Source organism: Parasteatoda tepidariorum, chromosome 6, assembly GCF_982258835.1.
Source record: "Parasteatoda tepidariorum strain Cologne lab strain chromosome 6, Ptep-v5.0, whole genome shotgun sequence".
Lineage (NCBI taxonomy): Eukaryota > Metazoa > Arthropoda > Arachnida > Araneae > Theridiidae > Parasteatoda > Parasteatoda tepidariorum.
The window spans coordinates 29316901-29336632 of NC_141760.1; the positions used below are offsets into that span (position 1 = coordinate 29316901).

The window sequence follows — 19732 nt, forward strand, 5'->3', positions numbered from 1 at the left end:
TTTTCGCTTCAAAACGTAGTAAATGGAAAAAGTAATAACTACGATAAAGTTTTTTTTAAATAAAAGAAAAAACTCTATAAAACCCAATTTTTCGAAAGAATATTCAACAGTTGGAACTATACTTTCTTTTTAAAACTTTAGTTATTTTCACAGTGATGAAATAAATATATGCCCAATTTCACAACTTTTTTTATTCAAATATGCATATAGAAAAAGCGAATTTATATCATTTTAACCCTTTTTATATTTTACTTAAATTTGTTTTAAAATGAATGATATAAAGAACAAAAACATTATAACGAATGTTAAACATTAAAAAAATAAAAGTGAAAAGAATTTAGATGTTAGAAAGAAAGTTTTAAAATGAAAATCTGAAACAATGGAATATGTATTCATAGTAGACATTTTAATTTAAGTAATAATAAAATTACTTTATGAATGTATACGCAAAAAATGGTAAATGATGCAAACTCTTTAAATTCTTAAAATCTAATATCTAAGCATATTAAAATTCCGTGAATACAAAGCTTAAAGGGATAAAATTCCAAGTTTTTTATGAAAATTATAGTTTGTAAGTTAATTAAACATTTAAATAATAAGACTTAATAAACACTTTAAATACACTTAATAAACTAAGACTTAAATAAACACTTTAAATACACACTTTCAATGCGCAACTATTGTTATTAGAGGTTGGATAGAAATCTTAGCTGAAGATAAAAAAAAAATATAAACTTCACTTTGTCAAATTAGAGCTAACCGAGATAAATAAATCGAAAACTAACTAATTGAGATTAAAATACACTGTTAGAAATTTTCAAAAAAATTTTTAAACAATTATGAATAACAATTTATTTAATTACTATGTTATCTTATTCAAAATAAATAGTGAAATAACCATAAATAAGATGATATTCAAACTGTTAACTGTAAGAAAAAAACCTCCATGTATTCCCGTATGTAGAAACCATTCACTACCCAACCATTCCCATATGTGTACCCCGGTACCGTATGGCAAAATTTATAACAGCGTAGCAGTCAAGAGAAATGTCTTAGCATTATGAAATCTATATAACGATATATCTATTTAGAGAGATTATATCGATTTAGCAATTCTTATGTGTATTTTAATCAATTGTTTTATGAGTAATATTTTTAGATGTATTTTAATTCATTGTTTCATGTTAAGGTGCATGCATATATTTAATAACTTCAAATTTTTGTGTTTTTTTTCCATAGTTTTGAAATTTTAATCCAAGAATTAAATATATTTTTATAATTAATGTTAGATTCTTTACAATAATCATTTATTTTGCTTGGTATGCATAGTTGAAATATTCCTGAAACTTATATTTAACGTAGTACTGCAATGTACTAAGAACAAACTTCGCATTCTTTTTCTAAATTATTATTAAATCTATTCGTCATCGTATTTAAATAAGCAATAATATGCATGTTTGTTGCTACCTTAGGTGCAATTTAACATTTGATATATTTGTATTCGCTTACTTAAGACCTGAGGTTTACGTATGTGTACCTAAAATTATTATCCCCCTGGCAGTATAATACATATTTTCTTTGTAATACATATTTAATACATATACAGTTAATAGTACATATTTTCTTATTATTACTTATGGCAGTAAAATGGAAATTCGGAACTGTAAAATATTTTCTGTTATATTCCTTCATACTTCAGTAGTGAAGAAGTTAACAGTTATAACAGTTATTTTTTGTTTTCAATACAGCATAATCATGATTCAGTTTGTTCTATATATTTTTAGCTCTTGCATACACCAAACACTAATTCAGTTCTACGCAAGTTTGCCGATCCAGTCTTGCGAAATAAACTGTCCGATACAAAACCTAATTCAATACTATTTGCTCGAAAATAATTAAGAAATTTCCTTCTTCATAATTAATAGTCTTTGTTGGTTATGTGTTCTCATATCCTGACGACTACCAAACTTTATTTATGAACGGAGAAAAAAAATTTAAATTACTGTAGTGTATGATATTGAGGTTTTTTGCAAAGAAAACCATAAATCTAGTATATAAATCCTAAATATTCGGTATTTAAACCATTCATCTGGTAATTTCTCTGTTCGTGTGCTAATGGTTTATTACCAAGAAATTCAGTTTTCAAAATTATAGTTCTTATTACCACACATTTCGAAAAAAATACAAAGCTTGAAAGTAAGTTAAACCAAATAAATGGTTCTTATACATTGTTTTAAGGTATCATGACAAAGCTATCATGATTAATTGAATTTAATCACACATCATGAAATTATATTTTATTGTTAATTTCACCAAAATAATTACCAAAGAACTTCGGAAAAAAAATTACTGACAATTTTGCTGTTTCCATAGAACTAGAAACATGGTAAATTTTACAGTAATCTGTTATTTTTGACCATATTTTTTTTCTCGATGTGACATCAGGGTTTTGCTGAGAGGGTCATCGTTTTTGGTTCCCTCACTTATTTTTTTTTAATTGATAATTTTTGTTTATTATTATTCAAATCCATTTTGTCAGCGTAAAAATCAATGTAACATTTATTATTTGTCAGTAATACTCACACTGTGACGAAGCAGCAGAATATAAAGAAAATGGCAGATTTTGAGGACGAGAAGCAACTGCTGAGGAATTGACCGTGAGTGGACAGTAGCAGAACATCTTTACTCCTGTTCTATGAATCTATAAAAAGTAAGTTTAAAAAAAATTAACTTCCTTATGTGACTTAAAATGGTTACACTTTCAAAAGATCCTCCATCATTAAATTATTTAAAACAAAAGGATATTTCTTCATAATATTTTTAAAATATTTCAATTTCATAATGTATTAAATTTGATAAAGAAATATATCATACACTTTTAGGAATTTTGGAATGCATTATACTGTAATGTGAATGTTGAACAATAATTCCGTACTTTTCAAACTTGATTGCACAATATTTGGCCTCAACTTTAACTGAAACACGGTTCATTTTACCACTTTCTTAAAGCTGTACCAAATTGGGACCATATCATGGTTCTACGTGCAATGAAGTAAAAAAGAGAGAATAACGGAGAAATTTAAGAAAAATAATAAGTTTTATTTACTGCAGATAAGCTGAAAGTATATGGAACTCATAAAATAAGTCAAAAATATAGAGAAAACGTGGAAAAAAATATAATAAGATTTAAGAAAAGAGAGAAAATTTATAAAAAATAAAATATTCAAGAATTTAATTTTAAAAAAATAAAAAATTAAAATTGGAAAACAAAGTAATGAAAAGATAAGACATCAGCTTGTGCTAATATATCCGCAAAAAAGAGTGATTTCTAATATTGTATTAATATAGCCAAAGCCAGCTTTATATCAATATTATATTGTATTTATATAATATTATATTGTATATTATATTGTATTAAAATTAGATTTGGCAATATAAATACAATATTAGAAAGCGTCCTTTTTTGCAGATATAATAAAGTGAGCTGATGACGAGAATATATATATATATATATATATATATATATATATATATATATATATATATATATATATATATATATATATATATATATATATATATATATATATATATATATATATATATATATATATATATATATATATATATATATATATATATATATATATATATATATATATATATACATATATATATATATATATATATATTAAAAAAAATTTTAAATTTTTTTATTTCTAATTTTAACCTCGATGACACAAAATGCATGAAAAATTTCTATTTCAACACAATTGATAGTTAAATAATTGTTATAATTAATAAAAATTGGAGACTGGAATTAAAGCTTTGAAGTTTCCTAGTCAATAAGCTAGGAAACATGCTTGAAAACTAATTTAAGAGAACTTATTCCATTTCTCAGTTTATTTTTTGATTTAATATTTTCTTGATCTTGAAGATTCATTAATTCCTTTTATGCATAACAAATTTCTTAATCTCTTAGAGACCAGAAAAAAAAACATAGCAAACAGCCATTTTTAATATTGCTAGAATGAAAATTTAAAGTATTGTTCACAAATTTCACTTTTTCTGCATTGCAATTTTAATTTAAGATAATATATAAGTGATTAAATTTATTCCGTCAAATATTATTTTACGGCTTGTTTTTTATGAATTCTTAAAATATGAGAATTGATAAGGTGATCATTCAGAAATAAAACTTATAATTTATTATTTATTATTATATAATTTATTTATATAATTTATTATTTATATAATTTATTATTTATATAATTTATTATTTATATAATTTATTATTTATATAAATTATTATTTGTATAATTTATTTATAAAATTTTTTATTTATATAATTTATTATTTAATAGGTATGTTTGTAAACAATTTTTTGTAGAAACATCAAATTAAGTTTTTTTTCTAAACGATTCAGTAGACTCTGTTTAATGTTCATTTTATTCAAAAATTTATGAAAAAAGACTGCAAAAATTGTTCTATGAATTAACGAACTGAGGGTGGCATTCCCCTAGTTATAGGAAAATTAATAATTAATTAAAATATTGAATGCGAAATTATAAAAATGTTAAATTAAAAATTAGACAAATTAATTTTGGTTAGATTAGAATAAATCAAAATCTTAAAACAGTTTTAGAATTTTTTTTCAACCAAAATGCAAAAAAGTATAATATTTAAATTATTTATTTATATAGATAATAATTGAATAATCGAGTGCCTACTAAAAGATTGATTCCGAGTTCTGATAATACACACACGTCTTTTAATTAATCTCTAAAAAGTTTATTACAATTACTTTCTCGATAAGTCATCAAGGATGGCATTTAGAGATCACCTTACTAATATTTTATTATAAAAACTTTACTTGAATAAGTAAATAAAATTACCATTAACTTTATTTAATTCTGTTTTAAATTAAGGCTAAAAGAAAATAAAAGCAATAGTATGCGCAAATTATTAAAATACGAACCAAAATTATTCTAAAGCATCAAGTACTGGTTGTCTTTTGTTGCATTTCAACTAGAGTTTACATATTTCTTTCAAGAAAAACTGCCCAGCTTTCGAATACCAAAAACTGTCGCAGGTGTCCCGCTAATGTCTACAACGTGCCTGACACGCTAACTAAGCCGGCCGGACTGCCGGACTCCGGATACGTAACGTGACTGAAACCAAGGCAGTAATCATATTACCTCAATTAAATGGAATCTGAAAAATACAAAATAATCACGATAGAGTGCAAGGCACGTAGACGAAGGAAAATCATAATTTGATATTTTCTGTCATTTTTTGAAGGGCTTCAGCTTCTATTGTTACATTGAGTTTCCTTCCGTCCTGCCCCTTTAAATTGCTTGTTGAATGGTGGGCAGAGAAATTTAGATATCCGACTCCCATTTCTGAATGTGATTTTTATTTAATTATAAATAACCTTTCAACATGCGATTAAAGGAAAAGACTATTGATCCCAGATTTGTAATTCCTTACCTTTTGTTTGCTTAATTGATGAAATGAAGCATTTGTAGATAGGTTGCTTTCAACTATAATTTAAATTGCTTGTTGAATGGTGAGCAAGAAAATTCAGTTATCAGTCTTCTATTTCAGGATGTGATTCTTATTTAAATATAAAATAAGCTTTCAACATGCGATTGAAGGAAAAGACCATTGATTCCAGGCTTGTAATTCCTTACCCTTTGTTCGCTCAATTAAGGAAATGAAGCATTTGTAGATAGGTTGTTTTCAACCATAAATTAAATTGCTTATTGAATGGTGGGTAAGGAAGTTCAGATATAAGCCATCTGTTTCAGGATATTATTTTTATTTAAATATAAAATAAGCTTTCAACATGCGATTAAAGGAAGATACTATGGATCCCAGATTTGTAATTCCTTTAATTTTGTTTGCTTAATTGATAAAATGAATCAGAAGTAGATGTGTTGTTTTCAGCTATAACTTGCGTGTTGAATGGTAGGCAGTGGGATTAAGATATCCGACTCATATTTCCAAGTGGTATTTTCACTTGATTATAAATAACTTTTAAACATGCGATAAAGGAGTCAGGGTGGTTTCGATTAAATCGGGAAAGTAAAAATGCACCACCTTTTTTTTGATTTTCTATAACTTATCTGTTCGTTTGTTCGGAGAGTAATTTCGCTTTTCCCCAACTGAGGACTTCACAACTAAGCCGTATAATCATTATATATTTTAACAGCTGATATAGCAAGACTTGCTTATGAAACAGTACGATTCATAATGTGACTCTTATCGTTACTTAATTCAGAATCACAATAAAACATTTAAAATAGATTTATCGAAAATTCTAGAATAATTGATTAGATTTAAAATACTGTGGAAACTTCCATTAGTACATAGAACCTTAGCAAATATAAATAAGCACTCTTGATTAAAGTTAAGAAATGCGTGCGAAAAAGGGTTAATCACAAGTCTATAGTCCAAGTTTGATCTTTTATGTGACCTTTCCAGAATTTAGCAATAGTTTTATAGAACGAAAAGTATAGTATATAAGATCAAAAAAAAAGACAGCAGAAACGAAAAAGAGTGGAACCGAGTCATTAGAGGTTTACCAACTTTCATTATGAACATCAGTATGGGCAAGTTCTCTCCATGCCAATTAGTTTATTTGTTATTAATCAAAGTATTTAAAATTAATTTAATTTTTATTTTAATTTGTTACTGATTAAAGTATTATTAACTTAAGTATTTTAAATAGTTAAAGTTTATAAATGAATTCAACAATATATACATAAATAAAAACTATCACAGGTTAAAATGATAAGTAGTAGCTTATGTCTTCAAACCACGGTAACAATAATATTCAGTAGTTTGTGTTTTTATGCAGTATCAAATATGGAAAATGCATGTTGAAGAGGCACTATGTTTTGGAAGTTCATTCGGAATTGATAAAGACTCAATAAAAGCATTTAATGATGCAACAGCTCTTGAGATTGCTGAGAAATTAAATCTATTGAATTCGACAGTTTAAGATCATTTGAAAAGCCTGCTACTTACTTCTCAAACATAAAAAAAAAATTATAATTTTTGAGTGTGAGAAATAAAAGTACTTTCCAAACAATCCAATAAAATTTAATTTAGAATTCTGAGTTTAAGTTACAGCACAGACATTACTTAAATTCAAACCTTTTATGAAGCAATGCAAAGAACTTTGATAATTTAATTTTATTTGGAGCTAAAATTTGAAGAAAGTACTAGTACACTTTGCGCGAACGATAAAAATCCCAAAAATCGTAAGAATCATTAAAATAACTTTTAATAGGCAGTCAAATATTTTAAAATCATACTAGCTCAAAGAAATTGAAAAGCAAAAAGTATTTTTCAAATTAGACAAAAAACTAATTGATGTGATTTTCATTCAAAGAAATATTTAATATTTTTCAATATTTAAGTTCTAGTATATGAATTTAAGCAACATCCTACATTCAAACAAACCACCAAGTTTCAGTACGATAGGTTTATTAGAGACCAAGTAATCTTAGCGCGTCAGGTGTAAAAACGTGAAATGAGAAAAACAAATTTTAAAAAACACACGATTACAGTTTAGAATATAGATGCGTTACTCTCTGTTTTCAGTGAGAAGATTTCAGTATTTTTGCTGGAACTTTGGAAGTTTGAGTAATATATTATATTTGGCATCAAATTGCTCAGAATAAAATATTTTTTCAAAAAATCAAAAATCTTGTTTGGAAAAAAATTTTAAACTCCTTAAAGGAAAAAAGACAATTGATCTCAGATTTGTAATTTTTTAATTTGTTTGTCTAATTGATGAAAATATGTAGTATGTTTTCCAACAAAAATTTAAAATTAGTATTGAATGGTGGGCCGAGAAATTAAGATATCAGTTTCCCTTTTCTGAACGAATTCTGATTTGATTATAAATAAAAGTAATAATTCTTCCCTGATACTAGAATTGTATTTTTTTAATGATAAAAAGAAGCAGTAATAGGTGTGCTCTTAACTACAATTTATGTTGCTTGTTGAATAATAGGGATTGTTTGTTGAATAACAGAATGAGTTACGTTGCTTGTCAAATAATGGGGAAAAAATTAAGACATCCGACTCCCTTTCTGAACAAAATTTTAATTAAAGTATAAATAACCTTTCAACACGCAATTAAAGTAAACGACTATTGATCCCAAATTGGCAATTCTTTACGTATCGTTTGGGTAACTAATGAAAGTAAGCAGCTGTGAAAGTGTTGTTTTTAAGTAAAACTTGCATTTCTTGCTGAATGGTGGACAAAAAATTAATATATCTGACTCCCATTTCTGAATGAAATTTTCATTTCATTATAAATAAACTTTCAACACGCAATCAAGGTATATACGACTATTGATCCCCTATTTGCAATTCTTTTCGCATTGTTTGAGTAACTAATGAAAGTAAGCAGTTGTGAAAGTGTTATTTTTAAGTAAAATTTGAATTGCTTGTTGAATGGTGGGTTTAATAATTAATTAAGATATCAGACTCCCAATTCTGAATGAAATTTTTAATTATAAATTATCTTTCAACACGCGATCTGTGAAAGAGACTATTGATGCCAGATTCGGAATTCTTTACTGGAGGTATTGTTAGATACTAAAGATTCAAATGCTTTTTGAATGGTGGGCAGAAAAGTTTAGATATTTGACTCCTATTTCTGTATGGGATTTTAATTTAATTACATCTTTCAACATGGATTAAAGGAAACCTTTCAACATATATTAAAGGAAAAGTCTATTGATTTTAGATTTAAAATTCTTTATCTTTTGTTTGTTGAATTGATGAAATGATGAAGCTGAGGATCTTTTTTCATTAAAAAATTTCAAAATTTCTCGTTGAATGATTCGCATAAAAGCATAAATTAATAAGTTAAAATTGAAAAGTTAAAAAGGAAAGTACTTCACATGCAATTTAGATTTTAATTTTATTCAAAACCCAGTAAATACTTTACAACTGGAAAAAAAAATTATCGTTAAAAAAAATTGAAAAAAAAAACTAAGTTGTTAGCTAAATGTTAGTTTTAAAAAAAGTGAAAATTTAACAATTATTTCAAAATGAATTGCTTTAATTATGCATAAAAACGTTTCACCCTTTATTTGAAAGACAAAAATCTTTGTTTCAAAATAGTTTCAGTTATTTTTTTACCTCTATTTCTTCTGAAGTGTGTAAGTAATTGACGCATTCTTATTTACTCAAACTTGATGAATTTGTGAGGAAGTAGACTAAGAAACTTATATATTTGGGTTACATTTTTGAGCATGATTTTAGTTTCTTTCAAAAGACTCATTAATACAAATATATCTCAGATGTTAAATTTTTGCAGTAACTGTAGGTATGCAGAGGAATTTCGATATAAAATTTCTATTTCAGGTCGTTTCTCTTTTCATTTAAGTAAGAATATATATTCTCCATTTCAAAACAAACAGTTAATTTTTATCTTTAAATTCATTTTACGCAAGTAAAGAAGTAGACGACGCATTTTTTTTAAGCGAGGCAAAAACTTCAGCTTTAGAAATAGCGTTGCAGAAAAGTGGAGATATTAATTTAGATACATAAATCCTTCTTATTTTGATATTAATAACAAAATAAATAACTTTTTAATATGCTAATAAATAAAAAAATTACTTTAAAAAAAATCAGAATTAATTCACTAGCCAATTGAGACATTTCTCATAAGGTTTGAAAAATTTTAAGCTCTGAAAAAATTAAACTTATGTTTAAAACAAAGTAAAAATTTAAGAGTAAATTTATTATTCTGTCTTGACAGGAATAAACATAAGTCATTGCAAAGATTTTCTATAAATATTTTTGAAAATATTTTTCTAACCAAAAGGGCTAATTTCAGACATTCATGTTGTCCAAATGATGTCCTAATCCAATGTAAGATAAAAAAAATTTTTAATAGGGTCTAGATGTTTATAAATAAAAATATTAATATAAATTTGAGTAGGATAGGTGCTTAATTAATATCCTTAACAAATTGTAGCAATATATTAGTTATATTGCTATGTAGAATATTTTTTGTAAAAGTAGTTCAGTACATTAATCAGTTTCCAAAATGTTGACGTACGAAACTGTGCTGTTATTTTAACAAAAATAGATTAAAGTAAGTATTTTTATATTTATTTATTTATCCAATCTTAAAAGAATTTTTCAAATTCAACTTTATATAAAAATCTTAAATTCTTCTAATAATTTTTTAAGTTTTAAAGCATTTTCTGTTTTATTTAATAAAATATTTTATAATAAAATACCCTTTTCTTTACATGAAATGTAACACTAACTTTAAAATATAACGTACGTAACGCCGATAGTTCTTCCCATACATCACGATAATCTGATGCTCTAAAATTTGATTTAAAAAGTCAAAGTAATTTGATTTTATTAAATAGAAAAATATATAATACATGTAGCATGAATATGTAAATAGAATTCAGAATTACGTAGACCTTGTTGCACAAACCTTCTGAGAAGTTCCCAATAACGGTTCCAACTAATTTAGATATCTAATCACTGTTTCGAAAAGCTATTTCTTAAGATCTAGTTTAATAAATACTTTCACGAGTAGATAAAAAAAAGATTAAGATTATAATAAGGTTAAAATTGGGCACTATTTCTTAGACAGTTTTAAATAACTTGTTGAACTGTTTAAAATAAATTTTGAAGTAAAAAATAACTGTAACTGAAAGGAAGATTTTTTTACTTCAAAACAATAATTTCTTTAATTCCTTACACTTCTGTTATTATCTATCTATGAATCATCATATATCATCTATGATCCATCATCTGTGAAGCTTAATATATACGTATTCAACTAACTCAAAGCTAGAATTTCCTTAATTCCTTACACTTCTGTTATTATCTATCTATGAATCATCATATATCATCTATGATCCATCATCTGTGAAGCTTAATATATACGTATTCAACTAACTCAAAGCTAGAATTTCCTTAATTCCTTACACTTCTGTTATTATCTATCTATGAATCATCATATATCATCTATGATCCATCATCTGTGAAGCTTAATATATAAGTATTCAACTAACTACTGATTCAAGCTAATCTTAAGAAAAAAATTTAGGCACATTTTCCCTTTTGATTTCTACTTCTGATGGCATAGAAATTCTTCAGACTCTCCTATCTGTTATCATTAGACTTTAGCGATAAAATTTAAAAATAGTAATGAATTGGAAATAAAATTTTTTTCCTTCCGCTAAAAGCAGAATCACATTTTTCAATCCTCGGCAATGTTATTATTTTTTTTATCATCATCTATATACATAGACCCAACGGATTCTAACTAGTCTATAGATCTTAAAAAGTTTAAGCCCATTTTTTCCGTTTATAAAGGCAAAATATTGAAGGCCACATTGCTATGTCATGAAACCTTTGTCTGTTTGTATTGTGAGATTAAAAAAAATAATTGATGCATTTTGCAGTGATAAATCTTCAATCTGCCATAATGTGAATCAATCACATTCCTTAATCTACGTAAGTTTTGTACTATTATTTAGTTTTTATAATCGCAAAAGAAATTGAAAGGGCCTCTTACAATGTCAAGTGAATTTTTAGTCTGTTATCATAAGTCTTGCTGTGCGATGAAAATACAAAAGTTGTTTCACATCTAGTGTTGATGCGTATAGTGTCAAGAGATACAGGGCGAGCCGCAATGGCTCAGGGGATAGAGCTTTCGCCTTCCAATGAAGCGAACCGGGTTCGAATCCCAGTCGATACGAATTCCGCATCCGGCTTGCACCAACCACAGTGCTGACGTAAAATATCCTCAGAAGTAGGCGGATCTTGGGTCAGCGTCCCCTTGACGTCAGGCTAACCGTTTTAGGTTCTCGTGGTCCTCCTCTCCGTGTAACGCAAATGTGGGTTAGCTCCATCAAAAAGTCCTCCACGAAGACAAATTTCTCCCAATACTTGATACAGGAGTTCCCTTGTCTTCTGGATTGGGTTCAAAATTACAGGGCTACGGAATTGAACATTAGTAGTCGTAAACCCGATAATTGGGTCGACTGTTCAACGTATAAAAAAATAAATCATAAACATAATAAGCATAAATCATATCTATTTCGTCTGTTCTATTAACTGGTATGGTCCATATGGATAAAGTGCAGAACTTTAAGCTGGTGTTATCATTATTATTAAAGTAGTTAACTCAAATCTACTTCGATCATTACAATATTTTGCTACAAAAAATACTTCTTATGATCAGTATTTGTTATCATTACGAATACACGCTTGGTTTACCTTCATTCAATTTTATTTTCTATGCCATGAAAAAATATTTAAGAATTTGTTTGCCGTTGATTTTTATTCATGAGTGTGCGAAATCGAATCACTTTTGGTCAGTTAAGCAACAAATATTTTAATGGTAAACGTGAAGTTATAGACTTAGTTAAGAATTTTATTTCTATGTTTAAATACAAATATAATTCAGAGTCATCTAATTAAAACAGACCGTAGAGAAAAGTATTAAACTTACTGTGCAAGATAGATTATTCTCAAATGCACTTTTTGGTGACTATTCTAAAAGAAAAACTTTAAGGTCTATAAATGTGAACTTTTTTTTAAAAAAAGTATAATTTTTTAAAAAATCATAGTCGAACTTAAAAACTATTTTAGCAAATGAGTATAACTTACATTAAATTTAAAAAGTTTTACATGAAGCCGTAAAATAAAGTCGAAGCAAGAAAAAGCTTCTATATTCCTTTTTTTAGCTTTTGCATAATATTAAAACTTTGTGAATTATTCGAAATTAAATATTTTGAGCAGTTTTTGGTTGAATTTAATTTATATTTCAATTAATGTATTCTATTTACACTAAATTCAAGTTTGAAGAAAAACTAGATGAAAATGCTTTCGCTTAATCAAAATTAAAAATAGTTAAATCTTGGTCTCGCAATTTTCAACATACCTGTTAAGGCACTCAAAAAATTTTCTAAAATTACGTATATTTTTAAATTTAAATTTCGTCAATAAATATATATAAATTGAAAATTAATTATTTGAAATTAGTCAAAAAATGTGTATAAATTAAAAACTATAACAATCATTGGTAATTTTAATATCAAAAAAACGATAACATTAAGTTTAAAAAAATGTAAACCAGTTTCTCATCAAAGTGTAGAAAGCCAAATGTATTAAATAGAACAAAATAGAAACAAATCGAAAATCGGATGGGGCTGTAATAATTTCAATACACGCTACATCTTTCCACTTAACGCCACTCCTTCCTTTCAGGAGCGTTAAACGGGGGTTTATGCAACTACTTCATTACACTCCCAACATACGTGACATCTTGCCTCCCCCGATCACGTGACTCTCTACATCCTCACGCAATCATGAACAACTCAACCAGACCCCCCAACCTCTTGCCCAAACTGATTTTACTCTCAATTTGAAAGTGATTTGTAATTACCCTCTTCTTTGTAGAGTGGGTTCTTTTTTTGGAGGGAGGTGGGAGGTTCATGAATGTTATGACAAAGGGATTTGGAGGGAGGATCAGGATGAGAATGATGTCTCTCTTGTTATTCATCCACTCTGATCTTTTGACTTGGTGACAAAAATAATGGTTGTCCAAATAATGGCCCCCTGAAGTATTATGAAAAAGAATTTTATATTCCCAGCATTTTTTTATCACTTTATTTTCGGAAAAGTTGCAGGTCCCAAAAAATATCTTTTATGTAAACATTAAAATCTATTAGTAATTATTGTTTTTGGAAAGTCTATTATTGTTTTAATATGGCTTTCATTGAAGCATATTGCTTTTTATTATTTGAATTTAATATGAAAAAACTCTCTCAAGAATAAATGTATTCTAAGAAATATTTCTTTGTATTTTTGTTCTAAACATTACTAAAACAAACTGCAAACTATTAACTTATATAATATTAATTTGCAGTTTATTTTAGATAAAAATTCCGATTCTTTAATTCGTTATTATTTACTGTTAATTTTTGCAGTTTTCAGAAATTTTTAGGCTTATAAAAAAAAATTTTTTTGTATTTTAAAATTTTTAAATGAAAAGGTGAAAAATATTTCTTGCAGACATGTTTACGTTATCAAAATGAAAAAAAGGTTAAGTTTGTGCCATGCATAAACAAAACTAAAAAATCGTGTTAAACGAGCACACATAAAGCCACATAAACAGACATGTTACGGTTTAGGTTCAATTATGAAGAACGTGATACAGTATTTAAAAGCAGAATAAAAGAGGAAAGCACAGAGATGCCGAAAATTGTTACGAACAATTTATAACAATGAAAATAAAGAGTTTTTCAGCAAGGAACAAAATAATCAGATAAAGGGAATAATATAATAAACAAATATCGCAAAAGTAGAATGGGTGTCCTATGTATTTCGAGGTATATGAATTAAACAAAAATAGATTTATAAATATTTTAAAATAATGAAATACTAGAAAGGTTATTGATTAAATTAATAAAATTTTTCAAAATGTCAAAAGGTTCCTAAAAATAGGTCAATAACTGATGAGCAATAATGAAGGATTTGTAATAAAGGGTGACAGAAAATAATTTGATGGTTCCTAATTCTGATCACAACTTTTATGTACTTTGAAGTAGATGTTTTAGTTCTAATAGATTATGACCATTCACAAAATAATTCTACAGCTTTTACTTAAAAGTTACGTTTTTTTTTCTCTAAGTTCATTAACTCAATCTATTTTAAATTTTTAAACTGAATATAAACAAAACATTAAGAACAAACGCATTTAAAAAACTTGCGCACATTTTATTGCACTTAATTTAACCATTCCTATGACAGATCCTTACATATTAGGACTATGTAGAAAAAAAACTTTTAGAAAGAGTTTCTTTTTTATTAATTTACTTGCTAGTTGCCATTTTTCTTACGGAATAAAGAAAGTCATAAATATTAATTCCTGTTTTTCGTAGTTTTTTTCAATAATGAAGCTTTCGAGAAAGATGACGTTTCTTTATGAATGAAAGCAAGGCTAAGAATGGTTTAAAAATCCGTTTTCTTCCGGTTTTTTCAAAACTAGAAGAAGTTAAAGTTTTTTTCCTATGTTAAGAGATCATAATAAATCCTGAATTTAATATTATTTACCAACCGTGTCTTAAAAAATCGGATAAATCATTTATATCTTTTAATTTAAATTTTTTAAATTTATATCAATAATAGATAAGCTTATATCAATAATAGATTCTTCGGTGTCATAATTTAAGAATGTCGGGTAAAGGAAATCTCGAAAAAGTGGGCTTACCAAAATTTATGTGGCCAAAAATCAGAATCGAAAGTAAAAGTAATTAATCATTTTAATTCCTTATTTCTAAAACTAAATAAATCAACTTTTGTCACTTTCAACATTTACAAACATATATGTTTGAAAAAAATTTACATTCCACTTTGTTCACAGATTTTATTCATTTTTATTCTACGACTTACAAAACTTTTCTAGAAGAATTCTAAAACCAATTTTTACAGAAAAGTTTCAATTTTTATTTACACTGGTTATTATTTAACTGTGCAAAAGGTTCATTAATTGAATACCTTCTCAAAAGGAATTTTAAGCTAAATGTAAAAATTTTACATCTTATATCTGGAATGGAAACTTTGTCTGTTTATTCCTTAAAAACTAGAAAGTTAACGAATTAATTTAAATCATGCTTTTTCATCACGTTAAAACACAACCTCTAGCGTAAATATTTTCAAGTACATAAAACGTTATTAACAGATACTCGTGCAAAAGGATTTTAATTAAAAATATAAATATTTAACAATAAAATAGTTAATAAGTTGTGGTTGTACTAATTTACTTCTATTCAACTCTTGCTCTGTCAAGTTTTTTTAGTAGTTAACGCCTTGTAGTTTAATTCCTTTTGTTTCTAATATGATATTAGTGACACTTATGAAATGGTTTAAATTCCATCAAAACTTTGTTAAAATACTTAAATAATTGAAATCTTAGATTTTTTAGAGTTTAAAAAAGTAAATCAACTAATCACTAAGTGTAGTTATGGTTATTCGCTAAATTTTAAGAACGTGTGTCAAAAAATTAGAATTTAAGCAGTATTTAAACAATCGTAATTAAAATTTAGTGTCCTCACTTAAAGGTTATTTTTGTTAGAGATATTTGAAGATAAAACTTAAACAGAATACAGGAATAAAAATCACATCTTAAGACTTTTACAGTTTGAGTTCTTTTTTTATTTGCGTTTTGTAAGTTCTCCTGATAAGGTAAGGCTTTGCGGGAGAACAACTTATACAGATAATTTTATTTCTTTTCCTTTCTTTTTTTTTTTTTTCTTCTTTCTCTTTTTCTCATTTTTTATTTTTTTATTTTTATTTATTTAAGAAACTGTCATAAGCATTTCTAATAATTTAATATTGTACGTATCCCGTTTACAAATTAATATTTTTAAACTGAGACATTTAATTAAAGCCCGCATGCAAATAAAGATTTTGCAAATTTTCGCATTAACTATTTATTATAACTGTCAAATATTTATAGAATTTTATCTCAAACACGGAATATTTTTAGAATTTCTTTTTTTTTTCTTAAATAATGATCTTTTTTATCAAAAAATAACAAAAAGTTTAATTTTATTAAACATAATATAAGACTTCCTATTAATAATAAAGCTATTTAACAAAAACAAAGACAAAATTATTTTTTGTTATTGGTAAATTCACGGTGACTCAAAACAGTAAATTATTTTTAAAAGAAGGTGGATCAAAAATCTATATTGAACACCTACGTGCCAATATTTATAAAAAATAACACAGCCAATATCGATACTCATGAAATAAATTTAATAAATGTTACTACTATCGATTTACAAGAATTAACATGAAAAGACAATATGCGTAAAAAATAAACCGCCCCTCACTTTCAGCTCTTTATGCCCACTCGCTATACTTGAGAACTTCCCCTCATAGATAGTGGCTATGCCGCAAAACAACTTTTACAGAGAGGTTTGGTTTCTCGTTTGTGAATTTTTAATCTTTTTCTATCAATTTACAAACAAATCAGGATCAGAAAAAATTTTACTTCTTATAAACATTACATCTTTTTATTTCTTCATTATCATTTCTGATTAAATATCTCACTTTGAATTTAAGTAATGTGAGATTTCATATCAGTATGAATCGTTTTTTATAAACGAATACTTTGTCATCTTAAAAATATTTAATTATTATAACAATAGCACTGTAGTAATTTCTTATAATGCATAGTTATTTTTAGGTTCATATTTAGATATATTATTGTTTCAAATTTTTACGACTTACTATGATGTTATAAACATTGAACAATAACTTGCTGAAATTTTTGTATTAATAAACGAATTATAGTTAAAAAAAAAAACAGCTTACAAATGCATTAACTTAAGATTAGTTTGTTTTTACGTTTGAAAATTATTAGTTCTTTAAAAGTTTATTATTGGATAATTTTGAAATTTTTTAGAATTTATTTCCTAGAATTGAAGTAAATTTTTTACATGGAGATTACGAAATTTTCAGACTTGAGTTATTTTAATAATTTAAGAAATGCTGGTTAAAATAAATTTAATTTCGATTTGTAAAACCTTAGAAGTGAAACTTTAATTCATGGTAAGTATCTTGCAAAATCAATATTTATTTTAAAAATGTTTTAACTATGGAATTATAAAAGTTGACTTATAGTTTCAAACGGTACATCTTTAAATATCTCGAAATAATATTAGCAATAGTTATAAAATAAATAATATTTTTTTAAAAATTTATAAACCTAACACAAAATCAAAATTTAAAATGCTTAATTAATAAAAAAAATTATTTCTAGATTTTTAGTTACATAATAATGTGTTTTCATTATTTTAAAGTTACAAAATATTAAAAATCAAAAATGTAAAAATTAACAATACGTTTAAGAAAACACAAATAAAAATTAATGAAATGTTACCTTATTTCCTTAAATTCTGCATCATTGCAACTATTTGAATATTTCTTCTGAAGTTTGAAACAAGTTCTGATTTTATAAAATAGCAACTTCAATTTTTAAAAAAATACTTATTCGGGAACAGATTTCATATTCTTGAAAACAAGTAATAACAAAGGCTTCACTGTCTTACTTCAACTAAGCTTTCCAGAAAAGTTTTGTCTATTTAAAGAACAATTCTAGGATTTTTTAAAAAGGGAAAAAATAAAAAACATTCCAAAACAAATCACGTTCTAGGAAAAAACAGGAAAATTCTTTAAAGCTGCGCCGGAGAAACAACTTTCAATTGTGGAATAGTATTCCACCATCCAACTTATCCTGTTTTTCCGAAGGAGGTCCTACCCGTCATTTTCCGTTACGTCATGACTTAGAGCTATTCTGATTGGATGATGATAGAAGGCGTTGTCTATTTTAATTCCACCTACAGATCTTCGCAAGTCAGAAGTCAAACTGCATTTAATGGAAACTCCAGTTTGATAGTGAAAGATGATGTTTCTAAACAATTTTGAGGTAAATTAGATAAATTATCTCACTTTATGGGATTATAAAGAAGCTTAATTGCTCTGCCATTATAGAAATTTTGAATCAAGTTTTGCACTTAAGAGAAATTTATCCTAATTAAATTTAATTAAAGAAAAGAGACAAATTAGGTATTAAAAACTTTGAAAATGGTTTTGATAATTAGGGACCGCTTAAAAGTTTACTTTTTTGTTGCCAGCTATTTGAACGCATATTTTATCTGGAAACTATCTTTGTTTTAAAGGAGCATTTTTATAAGTTATTTAAAGATAGTCTTTCTTTAAATTTTTGTCTTGTAAACTACTTTCATTTACATTTATTATCAAATTTTGCTATTTAGAGATTTTTAAAATTTAATTAGAAAAAAGCGACAAATCAAGTATTAAAAACTATAATTCAATAGTTAAGAGCCGATAAAAAGTTTATTTTTTTCCACTATCAACGTAAACGAATATTTTGCCGAAGAAACTATAATAATTTTAAAGGATTGTTTTTAAAAATTATTTAAGGACAGTTTTTAAACTTTAGTCTCATTTTATGGAAATTTGGAGCAAAGTTTAGCTCTTTGAAAAAGTTAACCGCAATTCAATTTAATTAGAAGAAAACAATAAATTTGGTACAGAAAACCTTGAATTATATTAAGGCCCGTCTAAAATTTACTTTTTTATCCACGAGCATTTTCGAAGAAGAATTCGAATTAGAATTTCAATTAGAATAATTAAAAATTAATAATTCAAGAAGAATAATTAAGATATTTAATTTTAAAAATTAATTTAGTTTATTTTAACATTATTTCATCGAATTTAGTTTATTTTACAAACAACAGTTTCTATAATTTATTTAAAGCTTGTTTTCAAATTTTTGTCTTTTTATTACAGAATTACAGAATTTTTTGTCTATTACATAATTTTTAGATATTCGAAATTTTGAATCACATTTTGCTTAAAGAAGACATTTGTTTTTATTAATGCTAATGAGAGAAAAGCGGCAAATAGGGTACTTTGAAAATAGATTTAATAAGTAAGGACTATTTGCAAACTTACTTTTTTGCCAAATATAACTTTATGGCGCATTTTTAAGAAGAAACTCTTAATTTTTAAAACTTGTTTTTAATTTTTTTCCGTGCTAACTACAACTATCAAAATTTCACCATCATAGAAATTTTCAATCCATTTTTGCTACATAAATTTTGAATTGTGTTTGCACAGATGCAAAATTTAT

The 19732-nt window shown here is 25.9% G+C and overlaps 1 protein-coding gene across 1 annotated transcript in view; it reads right to left on the reverse strand.

Moving 5' to 3' along the window:
- Window positions 1-2697, reverse strand: part of LOC107451767 (uncharacterized) — a 34942-nt gene extending 32245 nt beyond the window's left edge. Inside the window, exon 1 of the mRNA XM_087165582.1 lies at window positions 2584-2697. Coding sequence (XP_087021708.1) covers window positions 2584-2680 — 97 coding nt within the window. The 5' untranslated portion in view covers window positions 2681-2697. The remainder of the gene's footprint in view (window positions 1-2583) is intronic.
- Between the last annotated feature and the right edge of the window lie 17035 nt (window positions 2698-19732).